The 27,421-nt window shown below is 38.0% G+C and overlaps 2 protein-coding genes across 3 annotated transcripts in view; both read left to right on the forward strand.

Moving 5' to 3' along the window:
- The first annotated feature begins 748 nt into the window (after positions 1-748).
- meox2a (mesenchyme homeobox 2a) lies at positions 749-11,485 on the forward strand. The gene is made up of 3 exons (XM_086078702.1): positions 749-1,469; positions 7,086-7,258; positions 9,076-11,485. Exons 1-3 carry the CDS (start codon positions 917-919, stop codon positions 9,292-9,294), a joined length of 945 nt encoding a protein of 314 aa, XP_085934828.1. The 5' UTR covers positions 749-916; the 3' UTR covers positions 9,295-11,485.
- A 2,056-nt stretch (positions 11,486-13,541) lies between these two features.
- agmo (alkylglycerol monooxygenase) overlaps positions 13,542-27,421 on the forward strand; it is a 37,647-nt gene continuing 23,767 nt past the window's right edge. Inside the window, exons 1-3 of one of the 2 annotated variants that reach the window (XM_086078857.1) lie at positions 13,542-13,862; positions 21,267-21,397; positions 21,472-21,623. In XM_086078857.1, coding sequence (XP_085934983.1) covers positions 13,743-13,862; positions 21,267-21,397; positions 21,472-21,623 — 403 coding nt within the window. In that variant the 5' untranslated portion in view covers positions 13,542-13,742. Of the gene's footprint in view, positions 13,863-16,910; positions 17,048-21,266; positions 21,398-21,471; positions 21,624-27,421 lie in introns of those variants that run through there. The other variant, XM_086078858.1, reaches the window with a different exon arrangement.

A 27,421-nucleotide genomic window follows, 5' to 3' on the forward strand; every position in this document is an offset into this window, starting at 1 on the left:
ACTGATCAAAATGACCCTAAAATGGCTGCTTCAAACCAAAATGCTTGGCATCCTATGCATTTTCAGGCTGGACTCTTGAGACTTTTTTTTTGTGAGTCTAGGCATGATCAACAGGCCTACTACCTAAGAAAGGGGCTTTTCAAGATAGGCACAGGATCCCTGGACCAACAAGACCCTTAAAATGTCCGCTTCAAATAAAAATGGCTGGCTTTTTGCAACTTTACAAGCCAAACAGACAACACAAAGCTTACCAAGTTTCATGTTGCTAAGTAAAACTGGCTACAGAGGCTATATTTTCAAAACTTTTGACCAGTTTGATGCTAAAACGGCTTGAACCAAAATGGCTTGAATGTACCAAAATGGCTGACTTCCTGTGCATTTTCAGGCATGGCTTCTTGAGACTTTTTGTGGGTCAACGCATGCCAGACAAGCCTCCCAAATGTCATGTTGAGGAGCAGAATTTAAAAAGTGTCGATTTTCACCTGGTTGAGCACACCTGCAGAAGGTGTTGACTTTTTGATTTATTTGCCCTTCGGCATAATAACCGTGAAGCAAAGCAAGCAGTTTGAAGAGGGCCCTCGCTCCCTAAAAAAGTCCTCCGTTTCCTTGAGGCTCCCAGCAGATTTATGGCGGCGTTCCTTTCGCATGCACGCCGTCCCTCGGTGAGCCAGCCTCCCTCTCACGTTACACCCTATTTATAACAGCCCCTCGCCAGGCTCCCTGACTTCCCCGGGACCTCCTCCCAGCCTCCACGCTTTTCCCCCTGACACCCGAGAGGCTCCACTCGGCTCGGTTGATCCCGCTCCGGCCCGGAGACCAAGCGGATTACGCCAGGAAAGGACGCCGCCCCTCTCTTCTCTTGGAACTTTTTGGAGCTCTTGGATATGCGTTGCCGGTCCCTTTAGGAGCGTTTGCCATGGATCACACGCTTTTCGGCTGCCTGCGGAGCCCCCACGCCCCGGCTCAGGGTCTGCACCCGGCCGCCTACGCCCCGTCCCCGCTCACCCTGCACGGACGCTCGGACCACGTCTCCTACCCCGACCTGGCCTCCTCCTCGTCCTCGTCCTCAACATCCTCGCCGTCCACTTGCATCATCTCCAACTATGCGCCCGACGACGGCTTGTACCACCCCCATCACCACCCGCAGCACCACCTGCACCACCACCGCGGACACCACCCGGCGCCACATAGTCAGCACCACACGGCCGCCGCCTGGCACATCCCGCAGATGTCACCCGGGGGTGGGGGTGCGAGGGCCAACCTTTGCCACCCGCACTCCCACCTGTCCCACGACGGGGGGCCCGCGCCCCAGGACTTGGCTCACGCCGGCGGGCCCACCATGGGCGCCAGCACACCCGGCCTGGGCGGCAGCAGCACCCCCACTGGGGCCGCCTCAGAATTTGGCAGGCCCACGCTGTCACCGGCAGAGGCGGAAAAGAGGAACGGAAAGAGAAAAAGTGACAGCTCAGGTACAAATATGCGCATTTCAATGCATGTAATGTGAGTGTGTGTTTTTATATCATTTAATGTAAAATTGACATTTCCACATGTGTGTCATTTTTCATCACAGGCCAAAGCGTAGTTATGATTTAGTTATTAACTGTTATATATTAGTTTTGACTTTAATTTGGAAATCACATGTCATAAGAAAATGGCACCAATCATATATTTAAGTAGGCAGAATCATTTCATGTTAAAAAGAAATGTGGTAAAAAAAAAAAATCAAATGTTAGCAGTTTGGTACAGATTTTCTTCCAAAATGAGCAAATCAGTTAAGCAAGGAACATGAAGCTAGCAACTTTTTGTTTTTTGTTTCGTTTTAGTGGGCCACATGAAATGGGGTGGTGTGTGGCTGGTTCAATAGAATATTGGCACTTCTTTGCTTTTCAAAAATAAAAGACAGAAAGGAAAGACATATGGCAAGGATGGCTCATCGAGGAAAAAGGGGCTTGTGTGCATTGTGACTCCAATATTAGGCTTAAAACTGAAACAATGAACTTGCTAGTTCACATTTTTTCAGGGAAAAAAACACAATTAGAAGGATGGCTTATAGCAACAAAGCAATATTTTTTTTAACGCAGTAAGTAAAAATGACATATACGTATTACATACTGTATATACATAATTATATATGTACTTTATTTTGTAATTTAAAAAATCACATAAGACATACTAAGGTTGGCTTATCCAGGGAAATGATCAGTGCTTCCTTAATTTAGTACTTACATTTATATAGGTATATGTACATATTTCCTTTTGTAACTTTTTTTATTTTTAGATTTTTTTTTCTGGGAAAAGCACAATAACAGGATGGCTAATCTTTTTTTTTTTTATGTTTTTATTTTAATTGTTTGTTGAAGATGTTTCACCTTTAATCCAAATGAAATTTTCAGGTCGTTTTATTTTTAAAATAAATAAATAAATAAATAAAATAAAATAAATAAAAATCACACCTGATCTTATTTTTTTTCTGGAAAACACATAACAAGGATAAATATAATGGAAAACCAAGCAACTTTTTTGTTCAGTTACATTTTATAGATATATGAATATACATTTTAGATGCTTTTTTTGTGAATGACATTAACAAAAATGGCTAATTGAGGAATAGGAGATTCAAAGTTTTGAGTAGAATAATTGTATGTTTTTTATAATCTCACATAATTAACAAAAATTACTCACTCGCAGGTAGCCTAACTAATTGTAAGTACTGCTATAGGGATATTGTTAATATTATTTTTGAATTGGCATCAAAATAATTCATTTGATAAGAAAACAAATGAGGACATATATGAAACATGTTTTTATAGGTTTGTTTATGCATAGGATAGGATGGTTCGATACTTTATTAATAAAAACAAGATTTCCACATTTCTTTTAGGAATACATTTGCCGTAAAATTGACACTTTAAATAAATGGCAATACTGAATAGTACATTATTTATTTGTCCACATAAATAAAAAAGGCCTTAACAAAAAACTTGTCAAACTAACCCAACCCTAAATGAGACATTTCTCAAATTTTCCATATTGGAACACACAAAAATGTAAAAATGTACCCTCGATTCCAGTGAGCAGTCAGCTGTATTTATCTTCCCGTTTCGGCGAAGATGTATCGGGACACTTGTGACCCCTCAAATGATCTGAGCGTGAGGTTCCATATAAAACACATGACGGTGCACGATACACACACGCACACACATTGGTCTTGCAGGGCTTTGCAGGCGTCCCCGTTGACCTACGGGATCTTTTCCCACCTGCCCTCATCGCCGCCATCCATCACCAACGCCGTCGCCTCTTTGGCGTCCTCGCCGGCAATGTGATCTCGCTTTTCGCCACGCTGCCCCTTTTAAGGCCTCCTCTGTTTACACAGGCCATTTGTTTTGGTTTGTTTTCCTCACCTAAACCCCAACTCACTTTACTCCATCAGCAGAAAGGGTTTAGTTATTGTTGATTAGCATTTTTATTGTTATCGTTGGTAAAAGTGACATTTTTCCGCAAAAGGCGCGATGACAAGTGTGGCTAATCAAGGAAAATGGGACTCATATATGTTGTAAGGCTAATGAAATAAACTGAAATGTCTCACTTGCGGTTTCACTTTGCAAGTTGGCTTTTGTTGTTACATTTTCCCAGAAAAGGCACAATAACAAGGTTGGCTTATTAAGGAAAAAGGGCTAACTTTGCTTTAGGTTCATTTACATTGGGTGGCAAAAAGTCACACTTTATAGAAAGTCTTACACATTGTTTTCGGGAAAGACTCAATAACAAGGATGGCTTATTGAGGAAAAAGAAACTAGTGTATATTGTGACTTATGCAGTATATAAGGCTATATAAAACAAAAGTCTCACTTCTCAAGGATGGCTTATCAAGGAAAGCAAGTAATTTATATCTAAATGTTGTCAATGTATCATCACTATTTTTTTTAGCTATTAGCTTCATATGCTATTTCTTTGTTACAAACTTGACAATAACAAGGCTGGCTTATCAAGGAGAAGTGAGCAACTTTTTTGGGGTTAAAAATGACATTTCATCGCTACAAATGTTTTACATTGTGAAAAAAGTAACCCCTAACCCTTTAGCCCCTAACAACTTTTCCCCCCTGAAAAAAACATAGCAAGGATGGCAAATCAAGGAAAAGCAACTCAATGTATTGTTACTCTAATGTAATGCTGACAAAATAAACCTGAAACAACATCCCACATATTTACACAAAATGTCACAAGGGGATGTTTAAGGCAAAAAAATATTTTCTGTCATATATTTTACCAGATGACAGCTCCTCACCACCTCACATCCACATTTTCCAAATATTAGACAATCAGCACATACACACCTCCTGTTTCCTTAAATGATTTGCAAGCTGATCTTTGACCCCACCCCCTCCCCACCCTGCTAAAATCACCCCCCCCCCCCCATAACTCCAGTTAGCACACTGATTAGCACGTAGCCTGCTGACTCAATCAGCTGTCTAAATATCAGATAGAGGCCTGCTCCGGTTTCACCATCTGGAACCTCAAAAACCAGCAATAAAAAAAGAGACTGGGGGGGAAAAAAATCATAGAAAAGGCAACAAAAAGGTGAGAGACATGTTTTTTTTTTTGTACATGTATTATCTCACCACAGCATACTCGAGTAACTTAAATACATGTGCCCCATTAGCTATTATTGATTAGAAAATGAACTCATAAAATTAACAAATAATATAAAATAGATAGTAACAATATATATTTATTAATATAATAACTTAAAATATTACAATAAAATTAGAATTAACTATTGATTATAAATGTACAAATGAATTGTGTATGATGATGATGATGATGAGTTCACAATTTGGTATAAATCACTCCCCATTTTTGTGTGTGTCTAAATGCCACTACAGAAGGGTAACACAGAAACGTAAAACTACATTTGTGGGACTATTAGGAAGGTTTAAAACATGAATGGCAGATTTAGGATTTTTTAAATGGTGAGCGGGATGAATTCCATTTGTGTAATTTCCCAAGTGGAAAAGAACTTATGCTCCACTCTATTTAGTTTTTCATCCTGAAGAAGCTTTCGGAAAACATTTTGGATGGGCCTTCAGTCTCGTGATATCACTCGAGGAAAGCTTTTTTCCGTTCTTCGAAAAAGAAAAAAACTTCTTTTTTTTTTTTGAGTGTCTGGGTGCTTTCCCTCGTATTGTTCCTCTTTTGTTGTGGAGGGTTGCAAGTTGCTGTAATTGCTGTGTTAAAAAAGGTTCTCGCTTCTTTTTGAACTATTGACTTTATTGCACGTTCGTGCAGTGTTTACCACCAAAGAGAGAGAGTGCGTGAGAAGCCCGATTTGGAAAACACAAAGTGGACGTTCGAGAGGGAGCTCGTCTTTCCGGGGGTCCCCGAGGTGAAGACGTTGGGCTTAGCACCGTTGGGGAATCTGGCTCCCAGCTCTTGGGGCCCATTTACACTTTGGCCCACAGCGTTAGCACGTGTTGCATGACAGATTGCAATGGCCTCATTAAATCCTTGTTTTCCCCATCACGCCAGATAAAAAAAATCTCTGTAGACACAATTTCATATCCTGAAATAGGTCATTTTATATCATGATAACGATATATTCCATTATAGTATTTTCCTTTAAAATACATCAAATTAATTTTATCTGATCTTATCGGCATTTATTTATTAAAATAAAAAAATGTATACAGAAAAACGATTGCACTGAAAAAAGATTAATATAAATAAATGTGTTGTAATGTACAAAAATACCATTTAAAATTTCTGACAGGACAAGCCATTTTTAAAAAAAACAGTATGGTGTTGTTGTGTATATTGAAATATAGTATAATGTATCATGTTATTTCCATCCACGAGGCGCTTTTAACAAGTATTTGAGGGTGATACAGTAGCGTTGCTGCCGTTACGTTAGCATTCATTCATTGTTCGTACAATTTTAGTATAGCATGTTTTGTCACACACAAAAACTTGGAACAAATTTTACCTTGGCACGCATGTATCACCCGGCATGGTTTGACCCTGCTCAAACCAACAGTACCATCGTCCCCGGCGGGGTTGATAGCCAAGTGCGCTAACCAGCAGGCTAAGTGTCCTCCGGGATGCTAACCCACCGGCTAGCTCTTTACCAGCAAAAACGTTTAATGACGTAAACTAAAATCCAAATGAATGCCGCCAAAAACGTTAATTGACGTTTTCTACATTTTTTCCCCCAGCAGATGGCAGCATCTTTTCAATGGGCTATGGAATTACACTGAAACATGAGGAATTTGATGAAATAGAACGTTTTCAAGGATGACGTGAATGATAAAAGCCTTTGTCACATTTAATCGAATTCACAGAGCGTCACTAAACAAAAAATATTAGTGTCAAAGTCGCTGTTGTGCAGAAAATGTATCTTTTCACGAAAAGCTTGTTTTCTCCTTATTTTTTCAATTTTCGCTAAATGTCACGCAAATGACCTATTTTCAAATGGTGATTACTAAAGAACAGAATAAGGTAGAAACATACTTTTTTTTCTAATGAAAGAATGGAACGTGATCTTTCATGTGGTACCCACCGTAATTATGTAGTTAAAATGCTGGAAATCGGCTGGCACTGTCAAGGTTGCTGTTTTTTAATAACGTGTGGCAGTAAAAGAGATAAAGCTCTCCATGATCGATTGACCTTTGGCTAATGTACCTTTGCAAAACACGAGCTAGCAAAAACTTTCCCAAGTATTTCCAGAAAAAGACACCAAAACAATCATGGCTTATCCAGGAAAAGGGGGCGCATATGTATTTTCATTCAATTATAAGGCTAACAATTAAACAGAACTAAAATTGAATCCTATAAGATGACTCAAGGGTTTGAAAATTACTTTTGTATGCGGATCAAAGACCTAAAACGCACGTAAAAACATACGTCGTGACGAAAATAAACGCAACCCACATCAAGCTTTCTTTTTTGACGATTACCACATTCAGTATTGTTTATGGACCGTGACTTGAATTTTCTGAGAAAGTACCGATCGGAGTTATGCTGTGGTGTATTTAAAAAAACAAACAGAGGCTCTTATAGAAAGTCTCAAAATAAATGTAATAATCCGACAGAGTCGCAGGATGGCAGTCTGAAGTGCGAGCTGAGCGGCAAACCGCGCAAGGAGAGGACGGCCTTCACCAAGGAGCAAATCCGAGAGCTGGAAGCCGAGTTCGCCCACCACAACTACCTGACTCGACTACGCCGATACGAGATCGCCGTCAACCTCGACCTCACCGAGAGACAAGTACGTACTCCGCACCTGCAAATACCCGCTTTTCTTTTTTTCCATTTATTTTTTATTTTTTAGGAGCCACTGTGCTCCAGATGTGGGACGTACTGTACTGTAGCCTTCCAGATGTTACTATCGATTCCTTCAAGTGAAAGATGGCCAAATGTTTTCCATTAAGAAGTGGAAGGAAACGTTTATTTTTTTTTTACATTTAAGAATTTTTTTTAAATGACATAATCGTGGGATATTTAATGTAAAAAAAATTTTTTTACAAAAAAACAACTACATTACACATAAAAAAATTACAAATAAAAGTTACAAAAATATTTAAATGGTGTAATATATTGTAACATTTTTTTTTTATACATTTATCAAAAATATTTTAAATGAAAAGTGCAATATCTTACAATTTTTAATTCAACTTTTTAAAATCAGATATAATGCTAAAAAGCTGATTCAACAATAGCGCCGTGTGCTAGGTAGGTTCTTGACAGCGCAATTAAATACTATAAGATTACTCAAGGGTACATTCTTGTTTTATTCCATTACATTTTAATTCCATGATTTCATTATAAATCGAAGTATCGTGTTTTGACTAGTGTTAGCACATACAATGTATTCTTGCCCCCCAAAATTGAGGTTTAGTTCCCCTTTAATCAGGCATTTTAGATGTAACATTGCACGTGTGTAAGCTGACAAAATGGCGTCCAAACTGCTCTAATGTGGCGGATGAGTAGAACCAATCAACATCACTAATATTCATAAAATGTTTCCCCACAATAACTTTCAGCAATGTGCACTGTCAGATGACCTTTCATGCTGGATGAGCGCAGACAATGATGGACTGTTTAGCACATATTTCATCCCCCCAGTGAAATCATACCATTAGGGGAAAGAAATTGTTGAGCTGCGCTAATTATTGAGTGGATGTGGTGCTGTGGAGAGGTCACGTTAGGTGACGCTGGGTCCCCCGGGAGGGAGGGAGGGAGCAGAGTCGGGTCTGGAAAGAGTCCAGGCACCTGGGGCTTCATGCGGAAAAAGCCCCGTGACTCAAAAGGAATCTGGAGTGATTTTCATGCGTCCAAGACAAATGTTTACAGCCTCAGGCATGTGACCAAGACAATTGAGAAAATAAAGCCATAACGCCCTGGCGTTTAAAAGTTTTTGTTTTTTTACAATGAGCTCTTGACTTTTTATCTGTGAAAATACCATAAAAATAGACCATTTGCATAATATTATGATTCTTTAAAAACAAACAAACACCTTAAGGTCTTAAAAAAATGAAACTATGCACTTAATGTTACTACTTTTAATCCGGAAATACAATTTTATTCTTGTCACTTTTCAATGCTTTTTCTAAAAAATATATATATATTATTTTTCTCTCAAAACGATACAAAATTATATTATACTTTTTTCTTGTAAGAAAATAACTTTATTCATGTAATGTTATAGCATTTTTTCTCGCAATTGTTTTTGTGACCATTATGATTACGACTTTTTTCCCTCCCAAGTATATAATTAAAAAATATATATGTTTCCCTTCTAAAATATACATAAACATATCTTGTAAAAAGCTGCAGCTTCATCCACATAATTTGAAGAATTTTCAGAAAAATATCGTTTACTCTTGCAAGATTATGACTTTTTTTTTCTCAGAAGAGCACCGGTTTATTCTTGTAATAATTTTACTTTATTCCTCGAAAACATCACATTTCATATCACCAGAAAATCACATAGCTACAAAATTATCTTTTTAATCTGGAAAAAAAAGCAACCTAATCCATCCAATGATCTGACTTCAATAAAAATGTATTTTTGTCTGTTTGTAGGTAAAGGTGTGGTTCCAGAACCGGCGGATGAAGTGGAAGCGTGTGAAAGGCGGCCAGCAGGGGGCAGCAGCACGGGAGAAAGAACTGGTCAACGTGAAAAAGGGAACGTTGTTACCTACCGACTTCTCCGGCATGGCGGCCTTACGCCACTCCACGGACTCGTTGGCCAATGACGACAGTCACGACAGCGACCAGAGTGACGAACACGCTCTGTTATGATTAAGGCCTTATCATTAAATGACAAGTACAGTGAACCCCCGTTTACCGTGAGGGAAATGTTCCAAACGCACCTGCGATAGGTAAACATCTATGATATAGAGAAACTGGATAGAGACTTAAAAAACAACGTTTCCTCTTGTAGCTCTATATTTTACTTGTTACATTAATTATAAACCTTAAAACAGCTTCTATTTTAAAGCACACAAAGCAGCAAGACATAAAAACAGAGCTGGCAATTATGCTACATCTTCCAGTCAAACTCAGTGCTGCCGCCGAGCACATTGTGGCATAACGTGGTACTACACTAACGCTGCCCAACTCTAAATTCAGACTTGCCTGTATACAGTACTTGCGTGGGTGCGAACAATAAAGCACGATATAGCGGGGGTTCACTGTATTCAGAATATTGAAATGTGACCGTTTGGCTACACTGATGTAAACATTCCATGTTTGATTTGCACTGTTGGATTTGGCTGCCGTCAGATTCGTGAAAAAGTTAACCTGTTTGACATCCTTCCTGGAAATAACCATCAAGGCTCATTCGTGTCCCACGTCAGAGTAGAGGAAAGACTCCTGAAAGCTTACAGACATACGTATGTTGCAATGTCACCGGAAAAAACACAGGTGCGGTGATGCGATTCCACGCGAGTCTTGTTCAGGTATGGAAGACACCATTGAAAGACATTCATTATGGACACTGTCTAATATATGTTTTTTTCAACAACAACAAAAAAAAAAGTGTAAATCTGTCCCTCCAAAATTTCAAGATTCCACAACATTTTTGCTTGAAGAAATACATCTTTAATCTTGCAATGTTACTGCTCTATTGCTTGAAGAAAACTATTTTCATTCAATTATAACTCAAAAAATATAAAACGTTAACTGAGGGAATTACAACTTTCTTCTTGGAAGGTTGTACCCCCCTCTCGAAAAAAAAGATTTTAAGATATTAAGATCGCAACATTGAAATTTGGACTTTTCTAAAAAACAACAAACTAATTTTTCGTAATTTTTTTTATAAACTATAATTTTCATCAACAAATTTTACGAATTTTTTTTGTACAAAGAAAGAGAATTTAACATTGAATAATTTTTTTTAATTGTCTCATAAACGGACTTAAAAAAAAACAACGTTATTATTCCGAACTCTTTTCGAAAAATGCAACTTTATTTCTGTGCAATTGCAACTTTTTATCTCCACAAGATGGCTATTCTAGTACTCCCAAAAAATCTGACTTGCTTACTTTTTACAGTCTTAAAAGGAACTCCGACTGTAATGACAAGTTTGCTCTATATTATTTATTTGGTTGTTACTAACATAACTATGAGATTCCTTTTTTAAAAATGATTTCCAGTTTAATACATTTTGTAGAAATGTCATTTGTATGTGAAATGCCTATCAAGAAAGCAAGGTAAGCGTTCCTAAAAGGACGATCAAAACTCTTGAAACGTGTCCGATCGCATGTTGCTTCGTTAGGAACGCTACAAGGCTTAACTTGCTTTCTTTATAGGAGTTTCACATTGCTCGGCAGAGAGCCGCCGCCATTCTGCGTCACATGCGAATATGAAACAATGGCGTACATAACAATATGTATTAAACTGGAAATGATTTTTGAAAAATGAAACTAATAGTTACGTCACCAATAACCAAATAAATCATATAGAGAAAACTTGTCATTACAATTGGAGTTTCTTTAAAAAAGAAAAATCATTTGTAACCAAATGAGAACATTTGATTAGTTGGTCAGTTGACGTAGATGACTGATCCACTCAGGGATAAGATTATGACGAGGAAAGGTTGGGCCGAGATGACAAGATTGTGTGTAAATGGATGAAAAGGAGCTCGGGCGAATTGGTGTGAAATCGTGGCGGGACTGATAAACGAGCCATCTTGAGGAGTCTGCTGACTACAGCAGCGTGTTGATTCATTGTCACACTCGTCAACTATTGGACGAAAGCGTGCAATCCGCAAAAGTTACTTTCTGGTCATTTGGGTTGGGTTTTTTTGCGCAAAACCTCCAAACGCTAACATGGCGGTTTGTGTCATTTCAATTTGTCACCTGTCTGTTCATTTTTGGAAGAACTTTAAATTGCCAAGTAAACGACAGATCAGTGACGATCAGTGATGTGTAAATAAATAAGCTGCATTCTTATATGTTTGTTGTACCCGCAGTCGTCGGCTTGTGCTGTAATAAACACAATCCGACTACACTTGTGGTTAACTTTGTTGTGCACGATTGGATTTCCTCAAACAGTGACTGCGACCGCAAAACACCTCCCTCAAATAGACGTCCCCAATAAGCAAAAATTTAAAGAATGGGTGGTAAGTGTTATAATCTCTACAGTTCAAACAATGATGTGAGTTATTGCTGTTAATAAAAACAAACAACCATTTAAAGGGGGAAGTCAACCCCCCAAAATATAACAATAGTATGTTCTTATGCTAGTCTAAATATTAGGGGTGAATGATTCTCATTTAGTACGATTCAGAATCGATTTTAAATGTCCCAAAATCGATTTTATTTAAATTATTTTATACTGTCTTGCCTTTGTCTGTGTGTGTCTTCATTTGGAGCGCTGTTCATGCTGTACTTGGTTTGGCCACTGAGGGGCAGTGTGGTTCCACGTGGTCGAATACACTGTTAGCTACATTAGAGAGTAGAAGGAAAAAGTCACGATCAAGTTTTTCTAACAAAAGTTGGGGTTTCTTTCAGCGTGGAGCCGTTCTTTTGAGTGATAGCGCACTAATTAGCATTAACGAGTCAGACTGGAGTGGATCATTACAATCTTTCTTAATCAAAAATCTATTCTGAATCGAATCACAGACCCAAAAATCTGAATCGAATCGTGAGACATTCAAAGATTCCCACCCCTACTAAATATGGTATTCTGGCTATTATCGTGTTAGTGGAATCCATCTCACGGGGCGGCCATTTTGCCACTTGCTGTCCACTGAAGATGACATCACAGTTGCGCAGGTCTCATGTAACAACCAATTAAAGCACAGCTTCAGAAAACAGGTGAGCTCTGATTGGTTGTTGCCTGAGCCCTGAACAACATTGATGTCATCTTCAGTCGACAGCAAGTGGCAAAATAGCCGCCCCCCTGAGATGGATTAAAAACTGCTGCATTTTGCTTCATAACTCATATTCCACATATGTAATATTAATCAGAATGTTATGTTTCGACTCGTGAGGTCACATATGACATATTATTGTCAAGAAATGTTTAAGGTTGACTTCCACTTTAACATGAATAACTATCTCCCCTCAAAGGGGAAATTGAAAATATGTTAGTTAATGCTTGAACGCTGGCTAAAGTCAGCAGTGTGTGAAGAAGTAACTGGGAATGCGTCGTGGACGATAGCAGCTCTTGAGTGAAGGTGCGTCTTGTTACCACTCAAAGTAAAGTGACTGAAGCTTCAGTGACAAAAAAGTGTCCTCAAATTTAATTTTGGCTAGGGATATTTTGTTTTCTACTGTTTTGTATTGAAATGCGATTAAATTGATTTTAATAATAATAATAAAACAGTTTAAAATACTCACATCTGTGAATAATAGAGCACATCTAATATTTGTTTCAGTAATCTACTAAAAAAAAAAATTTTCAAAATTGGTTTGTAGTGCGGTATGATTAAAATGTGATTGAGATGATTTAGTTACAAACCCTGTAATGAAATAAGTTATTATTTTTAATCATGTCAATTAAAACTGAACTGTACATAACAAATGTACTGTACTAGGCATTGAAACATGCAAAGTTTCAACTGTAAGTCGGTGATTCTCACATAATTGGCGAGGTAGCCACATTTTGAGAATCACTGAGATGCTCGTATATAAAGTTTTCTGCACAATATGTAGAAGAGTATTTTAATTTAATTTTGTTATTAAGAGTTGATAGTAAATTTCTATTTTTTAAAAATTCATTTTTACAATATGATTTGGTTACTGTGTTTTATATGAGAAATAAATAAATTTTAGTAAAGATTTTTTTAAATGTACACTCATTAATGTAGGCCTATATGATGTAATGATTAATGTTCTTGATTAAAGACCGCACCTGTTTTAGTGTGATGTAATCAAAATTATTTGAGTCAAAATGTTTAGAAAAAAAGAAAGAAAGGCCATATCAAATTGTAAATACAACTTTTATTCTTCCGTAACTTGCTTCCCTGCGAGATAGATCCTCCCCCGCCCCCTCTGCAAAATGTAAATCCCCTCCTCTTTGCGAATAAACGATGGCGTTAAGCCAAAGATCATGGCGATCATCATATTTATGAGGGAGCGTGTGACTCCTGCACAGTTGACCTACTTTGCCTCCCGAGACGCAAACAATAACAATAAGAAAAGTGCACAGAGCAGAGCAAAGTGTCGACGCGGGGGGAGTGAAACCGTCTTCCTTCCTATACATTTTTGTCATTCTTGTTGTTACCTGGGCAGGTAGACATCATGGCGGACGGTGTGCTTCTCGACTCGGTACAGTTGAAGCTCCGGTCCATGTTGTACTTGCTGACGCCGAACGAGTCGTCCTTCGAGAGGCTTCAAGATGTCCCACCGTACATCCATCAGGTGCGTCACAAAAACAACATGGCACGGTAGATGGAAACTTTTCAAATGTGTGTGTGTGTGTGTGTGTGTGTGTGTTTTCCCGCCAGTAAAATAACGACAAACAGACAAGTTGACAACTACATAAAAATGTTGTCAACACTTTTAGACGCTTCTGTGCTTAAGGGCTGTATAAATGAATGTGGCTTGACTTAAGATAAGAGAACAAACAAAACATTAATCAGACACTTCATTAGGTACACACTGTACTGAAGGCAAAAAAAAATGCTGCGTTTACAAAGACAATATTGATATGCTTATAAATGATACTAATGTGTTCAGTTACTAAAATGAGTCATGTGATATATATATATATATATATATATATATATATATATATATATATATATATATATATATATATATATATATATATATATATATACTAGTTTTTTTCGTCATTATATCTTTATCTACATGAAGTTTTCAGAGGTGTAAAATACAATACATTATACTTTGATTAATAAATTTGCAATCAAAGGATGCGGAATTTCTTGTGTATTTGATACATTTGGGTGTATTCCTTGGAATGCTTTCATGAGGCTGGAGACTCAGGCGGTGAAGTGGTCGTCTTCCAACCCAGAGGTTGTGGGTTTGATCACCGGCCCTTGCGACCATGTCGAAGTGTGCCAGATTTAACATAAATCAGATGTACTTGTGGCGGATGATAATATCAACTCATTCACTGCCATTGACGGCTATAGACGTCAACAATTCATTTGAACTATTTCTATTAGTTTAACATTTTTTCCCACTTTTGTTTACAAGATTATGAAAACCTCATTTTTTTTAAATTGTACATTAAGAACAGATGTAAAATTTGTGATTAATCAAGAGTTAACTAGTGAAGTCATGCGATTAATTACAATAAAAAAATGTTATCGCCTGACGCCCCTAATTTTTAATAATCTTTTCTTTTTTTGTCTAATTGCATCAGGTGGTTAACATTTTTAATTGTAGTTAATCGCATGACTTTAATAGTTCTAGGTTTTCATACTCTTGTTAACAAAAGTGGAAAAAATGTTAAACTAATAGAAATGGTTAAAATGAATTTCTGACGTCTATAGCCGTCAACGGCAGGGAATGAGTTAATAATAAGATGTCACCTTCAAAATAAAATGGCTGCTTCCCTATGTGTTGTACTTCAGTTGTTTTTTTTATTGCTTTTGGATCCTGGATCCTGGATTCTTATTGCTTTTTTATTGCTTTTGGATCCTGGATCCTGTCTTGGCAAGTTGAGTGTAATAGGGGCTATCTAAATCTCTGATAAATGACGCTTGTGACCGATGAGAATGGTAATCGGCCGACGACTTGAGTGTTTGACGTCATAGGGTCTTAATTGATTTGACTGCGTTGTGTCATGATAAATATGCGAGCTGGATTTTGTGTTAATGGGACGCATTATTGTTTAATGTACAAATCCAACACCCAAATCCTCGGAAAATATCCCCTTCGAACCAAAATGGCAGACTACTTATGCGTTTCACAACATAGGTTTAAAACGACAAACAACAAATGACAACAAAGATAATTAGACAGATTTTAGTGTGTAAAATTGGACGGTTCCAACTCCCAACATTTACACGCAAGTTATTTACGTGTGTGCTCGCCTCAATTCAGCCCCCAAGAACTACTGACAATACAATGTACCAGCTTAGCAAAGGAAGTCGAGAATTGGTGCTTTCCTTCAACTTTCCGTTCACCTCTCAACCTCACTTACACCAACTGCAAAATAAAATAAGACGTTTCAGCCCACGGGGATTCAAAGTCGGCAGTGCGTCACATAGCCGACACAATGGCTGTAATTAGGAGTGTTAGGATGCCAAAAAAACCTCCGTCCGTCTTTCCCGAAGCCACATCCCACCATGATGCGGCTGGCCAGAGTCTTCCTGCGGCGGCCATTTGATGTAATGCGGGGTGTGCAATAAGGCTGGACGATATGGCCAAAAATGTATATCACGGTATAAACTGCATCCTTTCACGGCAAAGGTATATATCACGTTATAGAATCAAAAGGGTTTTTTTCTCTTTTTTTCCCTTTTTTTTTAAAATTAATAATTTGCTTACTGGTTTACATAGTCCTTTATAGAAGCTATATGGATAAAAAAAAATATGAAAGAATTATATAAAACAGCAGGTTTATTCTTTATTTTTGATTCATTGACATACCAACAACTAGAATGGAGGATGGAAGCCTAGTAGATGATTCGGTATTGTAAACACAAGTGACTAGTTGCACCATTGATTGTAATTAAGTAAAAAAAAAAAGTGATATCACACCCATCATTCTTCTTAATGTATGCCAGCTTTTATAGATTGATAGAAAGCTTACATCGTTTAGATGGTTAACTCATTTACTGCCATTGACGACTATAGATGTCAAAAATTAATTTTAACTATTTATTAGTTTAACTTTTTCCCCGAAAACCTAGATTATTTTTTATTGTTTTAGAACAGATATAAAATGTGTGATTAATTGTGAGTTAACTAGTGAAGTCATGCGATTAATTACGATGAAACAAATTAATCACCCGACGCTCCTAATTTTTTATATTTTCTTAAAAAAAAAAAAAGATTATTAAAAACAAAAAATAATGATTACAATTATAATTTTTTTTAAAAAGGAAAAAATATATACAAAATTATGTGCGTGATATTTTTTATCGTAATTAATTGCATGAATTCACAACTCACGATTAATCACAAATTTTATATCTGTTCTAAATGTAAAAAAAAAAATTGGTTTTCATATTCTTGTTAACAAAAGTGGGAAAAAAAAGTTAAACTAATAGAAATAGTTCAAATGAATTTTTGACGTCTATAGCCGTCAATGGCAGTGAATGAGTTAATGCATAGACTGACTTTTTTTCTGTCTGAGTTTGAAATGTCCGACAGTATTTGAATGCAGCTGCAGTTTGGCTCGCCGAACGTCGTCATTTGTTTACGCTCCGGTTAGTGGCTCGTTGCTAACGCTGCAGACTTGTGTCCTACCATACAAACAGATTAATTCACTTTCTTAGCGTCCTATTTGGCAATTCAATATAATCTCGAGGCGGCGTCTTGTTGACGTTGGAACTCGACAATCGCGTGAGGACGAGTCGCCACGCCGGGACGCAGATACGATGACGTCATCAACATGCGCTACCACGGTAAAGACAGTCAAAATCTTTACCTTCGTCAAAATTGACACCTTATATTGAATATACCGTTTATATCGCCCAGGTCTGGTGTGCAACTTAAATGATGGAGGGGGCTACAATTATTCATCAGCGCTACTGGTCATGATAAAATATGCTAAATTGCAATGACTAATAAGTATTTAGCATCTTTATACCGTATTATTTAAGAAAATAATACCTCTGTGTAATTACTTTTTTGCATATTGTTAAACTCGTTTCTCAAGGCTGTATTCTATTTTTTCCAAACTCCCTGAGTGCAACCTGTCCTTAAATGCCTCCTTAAGTCTCGGTGACTCTGATTGTCATTTGACAGCGTGCGAAGGGAACTTTATTATCGTGCGGTTTGTAAGCTGGCATCGTTAACTGCCATAAAAGTCAATTAGTGTATAAGAACAATTAGTGACTCAACAATGTTTGTTATGTTCCTCTTTAATTATTTGACTCTTGGGGAAAAAAAAGAAGAAGAAGTCCTTTAATAGTGGACGTCTTTAGATTTACAGACTTTTTGCGGTAGTGAAAGCCGGGATAAAAGTGTCTTGTCAGCCGCCATGTTTTATGTCAAGCGTGACCTCGGCGAGACGTATGAATGGAGGGAAAGGCGCCCACATCTGGTCGGCAAATGTTCCACGCGAGGAACCAAATTATCCCCAACAAAAAGCGGCGCGTAAAGGCTACAAAAGTGCAGACGGCGTCGAATCGACTTGGCTATGGAAAGCCATTTGAGCATTTATTCCATATCCTTGATATAGATAGACAATTATTCAGCGCACTGTAGAACGACTGCGTCTTACTAGCATTGTGTTAGCCTGCTAGCGTTACCATAAGATGGTTAATCAGCATACTTTCAAGTTTCATGTGCTAATATACTTTTTGGCCTCACCAATGAGACAGTTCAGTGCAGTTATTAGACGACTGTCTCTTACGAGTAATGTTTTTTCCGCTACTGTACTAGTGACTCTTTTGGCCTACTTGGTGCAACCTTAAGATGGATATCAAATAACCTCAGCATGCTAGTAGGACCACTACAAGTTACTCGTAAGGCAAAACTGTTAAATGCTACCCCACTTATTCTGCTGTGTCGCTGCTTTATATTTGATGTTAGCTTAGCGGCTAGCATGGCTACTCCGTCTTCTCGTGTCATTGTTTGGTGTGTCGCATGGTTTACCGATATTTGCTAGAAAAATGTAGCTTATTCGCTGTCATGGAGGCAAATATTAGTGACATAAAGGAGCAGCGTCGCTAACCTGCGAGGACTGTGTTTAGCTGACGGGGTTTAGCCAGCCGAAGGTGGTAGCTGGCGGCGCAATTTAGCTTAGCGACTGGTAGCAGTTCAGTAGTGTCCAAATAGCAGTGACGATGGGTGGCTGATGGCCTTAAAAAGACAAAACAGACAACAACAAAAAAAAGCTCAAGTACCGCTTAGACGTGCCTTAAGCCATTTTCACACTAAGGCAGACACGATGACATCATCTATTAACATTATTGTGAACGCCAAATTTATACCATCTAACAGTATATTCCATACATCCCTAGATGTAGCATATTGTTAGGATATAGCGGATGATGTAAATAATAAGTATAAATAAAATATAATGAATAAATGATGGAAAGCGTTTTGAGCATTTCTACAAGATACAAGGCGACCTCATGCCCAAACAGCAAAGCTGACCAAAAAACAACAACTGTTGTTTCGTACCCTTTGTACCCTAACCTCAAACAAATGTGAACTCAAATTTACTGCTCAGAGGGGGAAACGGGACTTTTGACTCGGACGTGTCCGTAGCAGTCTGTGACCAGATGTTGGAATTTCTGCGCCTGTTGACGACTCCCTGGCGTTGCGCTACACAGACTCACACATATGAACGCACACGTGTTGCTGTGGCTAAGTGTCTGGCAGATAAAGTTGAGCAGCAGTAATTAGTTCCATGTTTGACAGTGCCATTAAGATGTTATGACGTGTTTTTCAGAGAAGCGGGCGTATCGCAGCATTTATTCAGTGTTACAAAAAAACAACTATGCATTAAATGACATCATTTTCATTTTTGTTTGTGCACCCGAGTGAAATCCTTCCGAAATGTGTCATGCGTCAACCTTCCAGATATGGATTAAAAAGCAATGACAGATAATATAGTAGAGGCACCATATATGATATAAATATGTGCGTTACAGCCAGGTTTACATAACATTAAATAGAAGGTGAAATATTTTTTAAATTTGCAAATATACAACTGGAAAATGTGCCATAAGCGATGCTGACTCACCACCAAGGTTATTTTAGTTAACGAAAACTAATAAAAACAAAACAAAACAAAACAATTTTGTTTACAAAACGAACTAAAACGAATTAATTATTGCGAAAATGTTCTTAGTTTCAGTCAATTATTTAATACATGAGCCTTTGGGGATGATTTTAAATGTGATTTTAAATATATTAATTTTGATATTAACTGGAATAAAGACGTTTGAAAGTGTGTCACACAGAAGTGATGTCACCAAGCAGCAGCCAATAGAAAAGCACCTTCAGACGGCGTCGCTCCTCGGCTACAAATTTACCTGCTTGACTTTTGGCTCTAATGTCTCAGTTTGCCTGCTTTTTCATTAACTCATTTAAGATGAAATGCAACACTAGGTAAGAAATGTGTTACTTTTAAATATTGCGCACAAAAAATACACACACACACACACAAAAAAAGAAAACTAGTACTGAATCGAACTAAAACTAAACTAAATGTAATAAAAACTAACAGAACCACCCTGAAAACGTACTAAATTTCCAAAACAAAACTCAGAACGAAATAAAAACGAACTACAATGAAAATTCCAAAACTATAATAACTCTGCTCACCACGTGGCTGGAGTAGAACATCGGTGGCCTTTTTTTACATGGCATTCCTCATTCACTCCCATGAAATGCATTATTTTCACACAATCCCAACACGCACGTTCTAACTACAGTGACGCATACTCTCGTTATACCATAATAGGTGTAACAAAAGTCTTCTAACTGAATTGTTCTACTTGTGTATAAAATCATTGTTTACAGTGGAGATATAACTTTGAAGGAAATGCCACATTTTATATACAAGTACAAGCAACTCAAAATAAATCGTCCTTTGAATCGTATCGCGATATGTAACAAATCATCTTTTATTAGAGTGATGTGCACCCCTAATACATATACATACTCTGAGGTGTTGTTTCGACTTCCATCATGTGAATATTTCCCTCATAATTCACGTGACAAGCTGAGATTCACCGCCTAATCTTTATCTTCTATGCGTTGGGGGCAGTAAATGTTTAGATTCCAGTTGACAAAAAAACAACATGTGAAGGTGTACAGTTTTAAAGATGATGTCAATATTGTAGAATAGAATAGAATAGCCTTTATTGTCATTGTAACATTAAGATACAACGAGATAGTGTTGCTCCCTTGTGCAAAATTAAAATAATTATCAACACACAATATGGAATAAATAATAGTATACTGTTGTACAGATTAAAAAGTAATTAGAATGGTAGATTAAAAAAATGCACATTTTGATAATAAAGTACAAGTAGTGTGCAATACAATGCGCACATTAAGTCGCTGCTATGTGAAAAACACTTATGTCCATTTAAAATTATTTTTATTTTTTTAACATTTTTATGTTTTTGAGATGAAACTGAATGCAGTCATCCCCAAAACATAAAAAATAACTACATGAATTTAAAAAACTTAGTAAAAACACATATCCATTTCCCCCCTCATTAAAAACCAAACAAATGTATATATATATATTTATTTATTTATTTATTTTTAAACGTTTTTGATCAACATTCAGTTTGATCCCAACAATGTAAAAAAAAAAAGACAAAAATTTTCACATAGCAGCAACAAAATGGAAGATTACATATGATGTGAATATGATAGATACATAAGTGATTTTTATTGTTCTTTTTTATGAATTATTATTATTATTATTATTTTTGCTAATGTACATGTTCTTCCAGTGTGTTCCTTGGCAGCCTCCTCCATGCTGGCGCTGCTGGGAAGCAAACATCACGGATGACCACACTTGAAAGCTGCCTCTTTTTTTTTTTCTTAGCTGCTCCAAAGCAAATAGTCCTGAAAAAAGCAACACTGGATGACTTATTTGTACTTGCTAAAAAGGTGCTGAGTCATGATTTGAATGTGTGTGTACGTGTGTAGGCTAACCCTTTGTTCCTGGGCCTGGTGGTTCTGGAGATGCTGCTGGGCTCGTTGATCTCGGGAGAGAAACTTTACAACCTTGCTGATGTCATCCTTTCCTTGTCTTTAGGGATGATGTCGCGGCTCCCGCTGTGAGTGTTCACTCATTAAAATTTGTTCAGTAGTACAGTTACTTAAATGTACTCAAACGTTGTCCTCCTTCAAGGCTGCTGGTGCGAGGTCTGGAACTGTCAGCCTACGTGTACGTGTGGGAGCATTTCCGCCTCGTGGAGCTGCCCTGGGACTCGGCCTGGACATGGTGGCTCAGCTTCCTGGCTGTGGACTTTTGCTACTACTGGTTCCACCGCTTCGCCCACGGTACTTTCACACTCACATTCACACTCCTGGTGAGATGCGTTAATGGTTTCGAGGTATACTGTGGTTTTTATGTTATATTGTCATATTTGTATTGGTTAATAAAACCCTGGGATTAACCTACAAAAAAAATGCTCCCCGTAATTAGAAAGTTGCTCCTCAAAGAAAAAAGTTATTTGGATCCACTGACATTTTTATTCATTTATGGATTTTTTAAAACCATTTAATAAAATTTGCAAAAATCTAAATTGTGAAGAAAGTCAGAAAAGTCAAATGTAGATTTTGGATGAAATCAAATTTATTTATCAAGCCCACAAAAGAATCTCAAATGGCTACACAGGCCCACAGTTGACAAATATTTTTGGCATTCTCGATAGAAACCTCTTAAGAGTGATTTTTGTACCTTTAAGTTGCTAAATAATAATAATAATAATAAAAAAAAAACACCTAACATTATACTTGAATCAGAATATTTGTTGTGTTTATTTATTTTTCAATAAAAAAGCCACTAACTTTTTTTGCAGGGCAATTTCAATTATTACACACCGCAATTACAAAAAAAAAAGATTATTAAAGGATCTTTGTGCAGTTTGTCACTTTTTTACTCGCGGCTGCCACCTCTGGCCCAAAGCGTAACTGCAGCATTTGTGTCACGCTCGCTCATGGTGCGCATGCGAGTACGTGCACAATCTTAAAGCGACAGCCACAGTTGACAAACGAACACATGACTTCAAATGAGGTAAGAAAAACTCCGCCCCTCCCCAAAGAAACTGTGGAGTGTGCAGGGTCCGCGCAGTCAGAGTAAAACGGTCAGAGCTCTTTGTACTCATCTGGGCATTGGTGGAGCATGCATGATGTAGAAAAAGAAAAAAAAACATTACCTTTTTAAACGGCACAATGCACCTTTAATAATAATTTTGAGTTGGTAAAATGTATTCATTTGCACCTTTTTAATTTCAAAATGACATTTAGCATGTTTCAACATTTTCATTTTTGTACCAAAAACAAATGATTGTCCTAATCGTGATTGCGATCATTACTAAATGAATCGCGATGAATGTTTTCTTCATAATTGAGCAGCCCTAATTTTTTTATTCTCAGTGAAGTAATAATGCAAAATTATAGCATGTACAGCTGATGCATTTGATGCTGAGCCAAATCAACATTGTTCTTCTGGCAGAGGTCTGCTGTCTCCTGAGTGCTGTGAAACATCCTAAAGTTCTTTTTGCGTGGAAGCATGAGGGTCATAAATCTTCCCGTTTCACGTCATGGAGAGCGTCCAATAGAAAATTGCAAAAAGATTAACGTGGTGCGCGGGGATGTGAGGCTGTTATTTGCTCCATGTAAAACAGCACTTTCAGCTTCTTGTCTTTTATGGCCTTTTCCCCCTCTGCCGTAGCCACATGAAAGTGGGACAGCAGCGTAATTAAGTGGAAACGCTTTGGAGAGGCAGTCAGACGTCCACGCTGATGTCTTCATTACCAAAGAGACGTTTCTGCTCGGCTTCACGTTGGCCACACGCGCAAATTTAGGATTCTCCCGCCACGGAAAACTCCGGAGTCCAAACCGGAGCAGACTTTTTGCCAGCGCAAGCTGTTTCCGTGACTTCCATTTAATTCACTTACGGAACCAAACTTACTGTTGGGATCACTTCATTTTTATGTGAATAAAGTTGTAATATTATGATAGGGGAAAAGTCACTTTTATACCAGAAGTTATATAAAAAGTAGTTGTAGTAAAGAACACCTTTTTAGTGAGGCATCAAATATTCATGGAGGGCTCAGTCTCAATCCCTAGCAATATACAGTCCTTTTGGTTGACTGTAAGTCTTTGTCTTAAATGAGGTCTACTGAGGTGTGTAGTAGTGATAGACCGATATAATTTTTTTAAAAGGCCGATACAGATTATTAGTAGTCAAGGAGGCCGATAACTATGGGGAACCAAAACTGCCCAAAAAAATAAAAATAAAAATAATAATATATATATATATATATATGTCATTTTTATTCCCATTTATATGTATTTTATTTTATTTATTAATTTAGCCATTCATTTGTTTTTTAATTTGGGCAGTTTCGGTCCTCCATAGATAACTGATATTTCAAGCCGATATTCATTTGCAGTAAAAAAGAAAATATTAGCGTAAAAACAAAAACAAAAAAACATTTTCTTTTAATTTGAAACATGACTGACAAACTGACAGCTTATAACAAATAACATATAACAAAAAGTAGCTTCTAGGGTCATCAACATATGTTAAGCTTAATTAAAAACTAAGCAATTAAATAGTTTACTAAAGTTTTCTACTGTAAATAAAGTTTTCCAAAATTTCAACATAATTTCTTAATTAAAATTTTTTTTTTTTAATTGAAAACCTCCCAAAAGTCTAGGGATGTCAGCGTTAATTTCAAAGTAGAAATTTAAATCTCACTGAGTGACTAATGCATGTGAATGTAACAAATTTGGGGTTTTCGTCAGCAAACGTAAAAAGTTTCAAAAGATCTTCACAGACAGTGAAAAGTGGTCTGAATATGTTCCAAATGTCTTTGCGACAACTAGTAAAAACTGTCTTGTGTACATCTTACAAATCCTGATGAAAACCCTAAATTTGCTACGCGTTCACCGCTCAGTGAGATACCAGCTTAAGCGTCAGATTCCGAAGGGCGATGTCGATATTTGTCAAAATGGCGAATATTGGCACCAATAATCGGCCTGGCCGATAATCGGTCTATCCCGAGTGCGTAGTTGGTACCAAAAAGTGAATTTTGGGACATGTTTTTCAGCACACTTCCGAACAACTTGAAGGTATCACAGTATTGCCTCTTGTGACCATCCCGGTAGCATTGTGAATCTCCAGTTGCGTCCTTGTGGTGTTTGTGTGTCGTTTGGCTTGCGGAGGAGCCAGTGGCAGCTCCCCGCCTCAAACAGTCTAACCTCTGGGCAAGACGTGACCTTTAGTTAAGCTGCGACCGCATCCATCAAATAACCTGAGGAGTGCACCAGAATAGCAAAGGGAACGTGGAAGCAGATGGTTTTGGGTGCGCGCGAGGCGGCCCGGGGTCGGACGCGGCCGTGTTGTTGACAGGCACGTTGATGCTGTTTACTCTACGCGTCTATCTGCAGCGCCACTAATGGCAGCTCTGCGTCTAAATGCGGCCCCGCCGGCCGGGCGGAGGCCATTAATCAGACCCTCAGCTGTCCCGCCTTTGATTATACACGAGATAATAGAGACGTCTCGCCAGGCCACGCTGCTTTTAGTGGCCCAAAAAGGCAGAGCGGTCTGGCTAAATGGTCACGATTATGTCTCTAATGGCTTGTAGTCTCAACCCGGAGCGACCGGTAAAAGGATCCTCTGCCTCTTGTGGACTTTTTGTCAATATGACCCTAAGAAACATATGCAAATAGATTAGAATAGAATAAATTGCGCTGGCTAATTTTGCATCTATAAATAGAGTGAAAGGCAAGTTCATATTTGCACGCAAAGAAGTGCCTGCATAGCTTAATCAATATGTGAGAAGGCAGGGACAAAACAAACATCAAAAAGCCTCCCAAAGTTCTGACAACATTTATCCAGCAATGCAATTTTGGCGCTCGGCAGTCACAAGAAGGAGTCAGGCATACCACCAAGGTCAAAACTGCTGTCTTTGATGTTGGCCCCTCCTACTGCAATTTAAAGGTTTCAAATGACCATAACATCAATGCTAAATTCTGTTAGCCAGTCTGTGGTTTTATGTTAGCATTATGTTTTATGTTTGTATATCGTCGCTGTCTTGTGAAAAACACTTATGTCCATAAAAAAAAAGAAAATAAACGTTTTTGGGATGTCTGCATTGTTTCATCCCATAAACGTAAAAATGTCAAAATTGACAAAAATGGACATAAGTGTTTGTCACAGGACAGCGACGATATACTATACGTACTTTATTCTCTCTGCTCTTTGGCGACCATCTATAGTCAGGTTTCAAAATTTTCAAGTAAATTTACTGAAAATGCGCAAAACAGACATGCGAATTCTGCTCATTTCCATCTGTTCTTCTTTTTGTGAATATTGAGAGGGGACTCCGCCGCTGTAGGTGGCGGTATACACCATAGAGATGTGATCCACCAGTAATTTAAAAGAAGAAGAAGAAGAACAGGAAGCGATTGCGCCGTCCGATGACGTCGTATGAGTTTGCTTTTGTAATTCTTGATAAACCGTAGCGTTTCTTTGCTGTTTTCCATCTAAAATAGCATTAATATTCGCTTCTTTAATTAATTCCAAAAAGATTTATGTTTTGTCGTCCTCCCCAAACATACCTTACTTTATCGTCCGACATTATTTTTTTGGGGACTACAAACGTATGTGTGCAAAACCAGTTTCCATAGCCAAAATTAGCATTTTCCTTTTTTCGATACACTTCAAAATCCACCCCATCTAAGTTTTTGAGAATCTTGGGCCTTTTTTCGAATTTCTAGCGTTTCCATTTCGTTTTATTTTTGCATTTTTAAAAATGTTAATCAAAATGGGTGGATGGAAACCCGATTTATGCCTCTTCTTCTCCTGACTGGATTCTTGTGGCACAACGTGTTTCTATAATACCTCATTCTCAGAGAAAAGCTTGAACTTTCTTGCAAAAAAGTAATGATTATGAAAATTAAGGTGTAATACTACAAGGAAAAGCACTCGTAACTTTAGAAACGTAGTGTAAAAATCATAATTTTATGTTTAACATATCGAGATTAAAGTTGAACTAAGTTTGTATGTAAGATCCTTTACCAGTGAAGCCAGTAGTCCAACCCCTGATTGATTAATGTATTGATTGGAGGAAATGGATATCAGTGCATTAAGCGCAGAGAATCAATCATGCCAGTCGACGCGGTCACCATCGTTCAGTCGTGCTCAGGAGCTTTTTTGTCGGATCTGTTTGAACTTCCCGTGTGCCCTGTCAGCTGTGCAGACAGCAGCAGACAAAACACGTGCGCTCAGTGCTCCTCCCGTGTGGATGTTATTGTTTCAAGAGGACTGCCAGAGAAGCTTCAACCTGGCCCCCAGGGGCCACTTCATAAATCTTGGCGGTGACGGCGAGTTCCTGGCCTCGGCGCAGGTTTGACCAAAGAACCCCGCCCCCGCCTCGAAGGCCAGGATGTGGGAGTCGCGCCGCGGCAGAAAGAGAGTGAAAGGCCTCACGGGAGGCACGGATAACATCAACAACATCAGCGGGGCTTTGAACCCAGGCGAGCGCCTTACGACCGCTTGGAGCACAGGTGTCAAACTCAAGGTCCAGGGGCCGGATCTGGCCCACCACATGATTTTTTTGTGGCCTGGCATGATTGGTCAATGTATTGTACAATTAATTTAATGTCACCAGTCATTCATGGTAACTGCCACCTTGCACAATGGAAATAATATATAATATGATTCAGCTCAGCTCGCCACTTATTCAAAACTCTAATCGTGCATAATAGAAATTTAGACAAATGGCTAGAAATGATAGTTTCTAAACGTCCACTGTCGACTCGATAATGCATCCAATGTACGTGTCATTGTAAGGAGTGCAATCCCTCCTCTCACAACATACTCATAAACTGTCATTGTGCACAATAGAAATCTCTAGAAATAGAAATCAATACAATCAGGAGAAATAATCCACAGACGCAAGACAAAAAAAAGAAGAAGACCAAAACTCGATAATATGTCCAATAATTGTGTCATTAGCTTTTATGGGATCTTTATTCATGATAACCACCACCGTGCACAGTTGAAATAAACACACCTAGAAATATGCATACATAAAAATGGGAAAAACTGTTAAGTGCACCTA

The sequence above is a fragment of the Leptonotus elevatus genome, chromosome 6 (genome assembly GCF_054856555.1).
Source record: "Leptonotus elevatus isolate MCC_2025b chromosome 6, RoL_Lele_1.0, whole genome shotgun sequence".
Taxonomy (NCBI): Eukaryota; Metazoa; Chordata; class Actinopteri; order Syngnathiformes; family Syngnathidae; genus Leptonotus; species Leptonotus elevatus.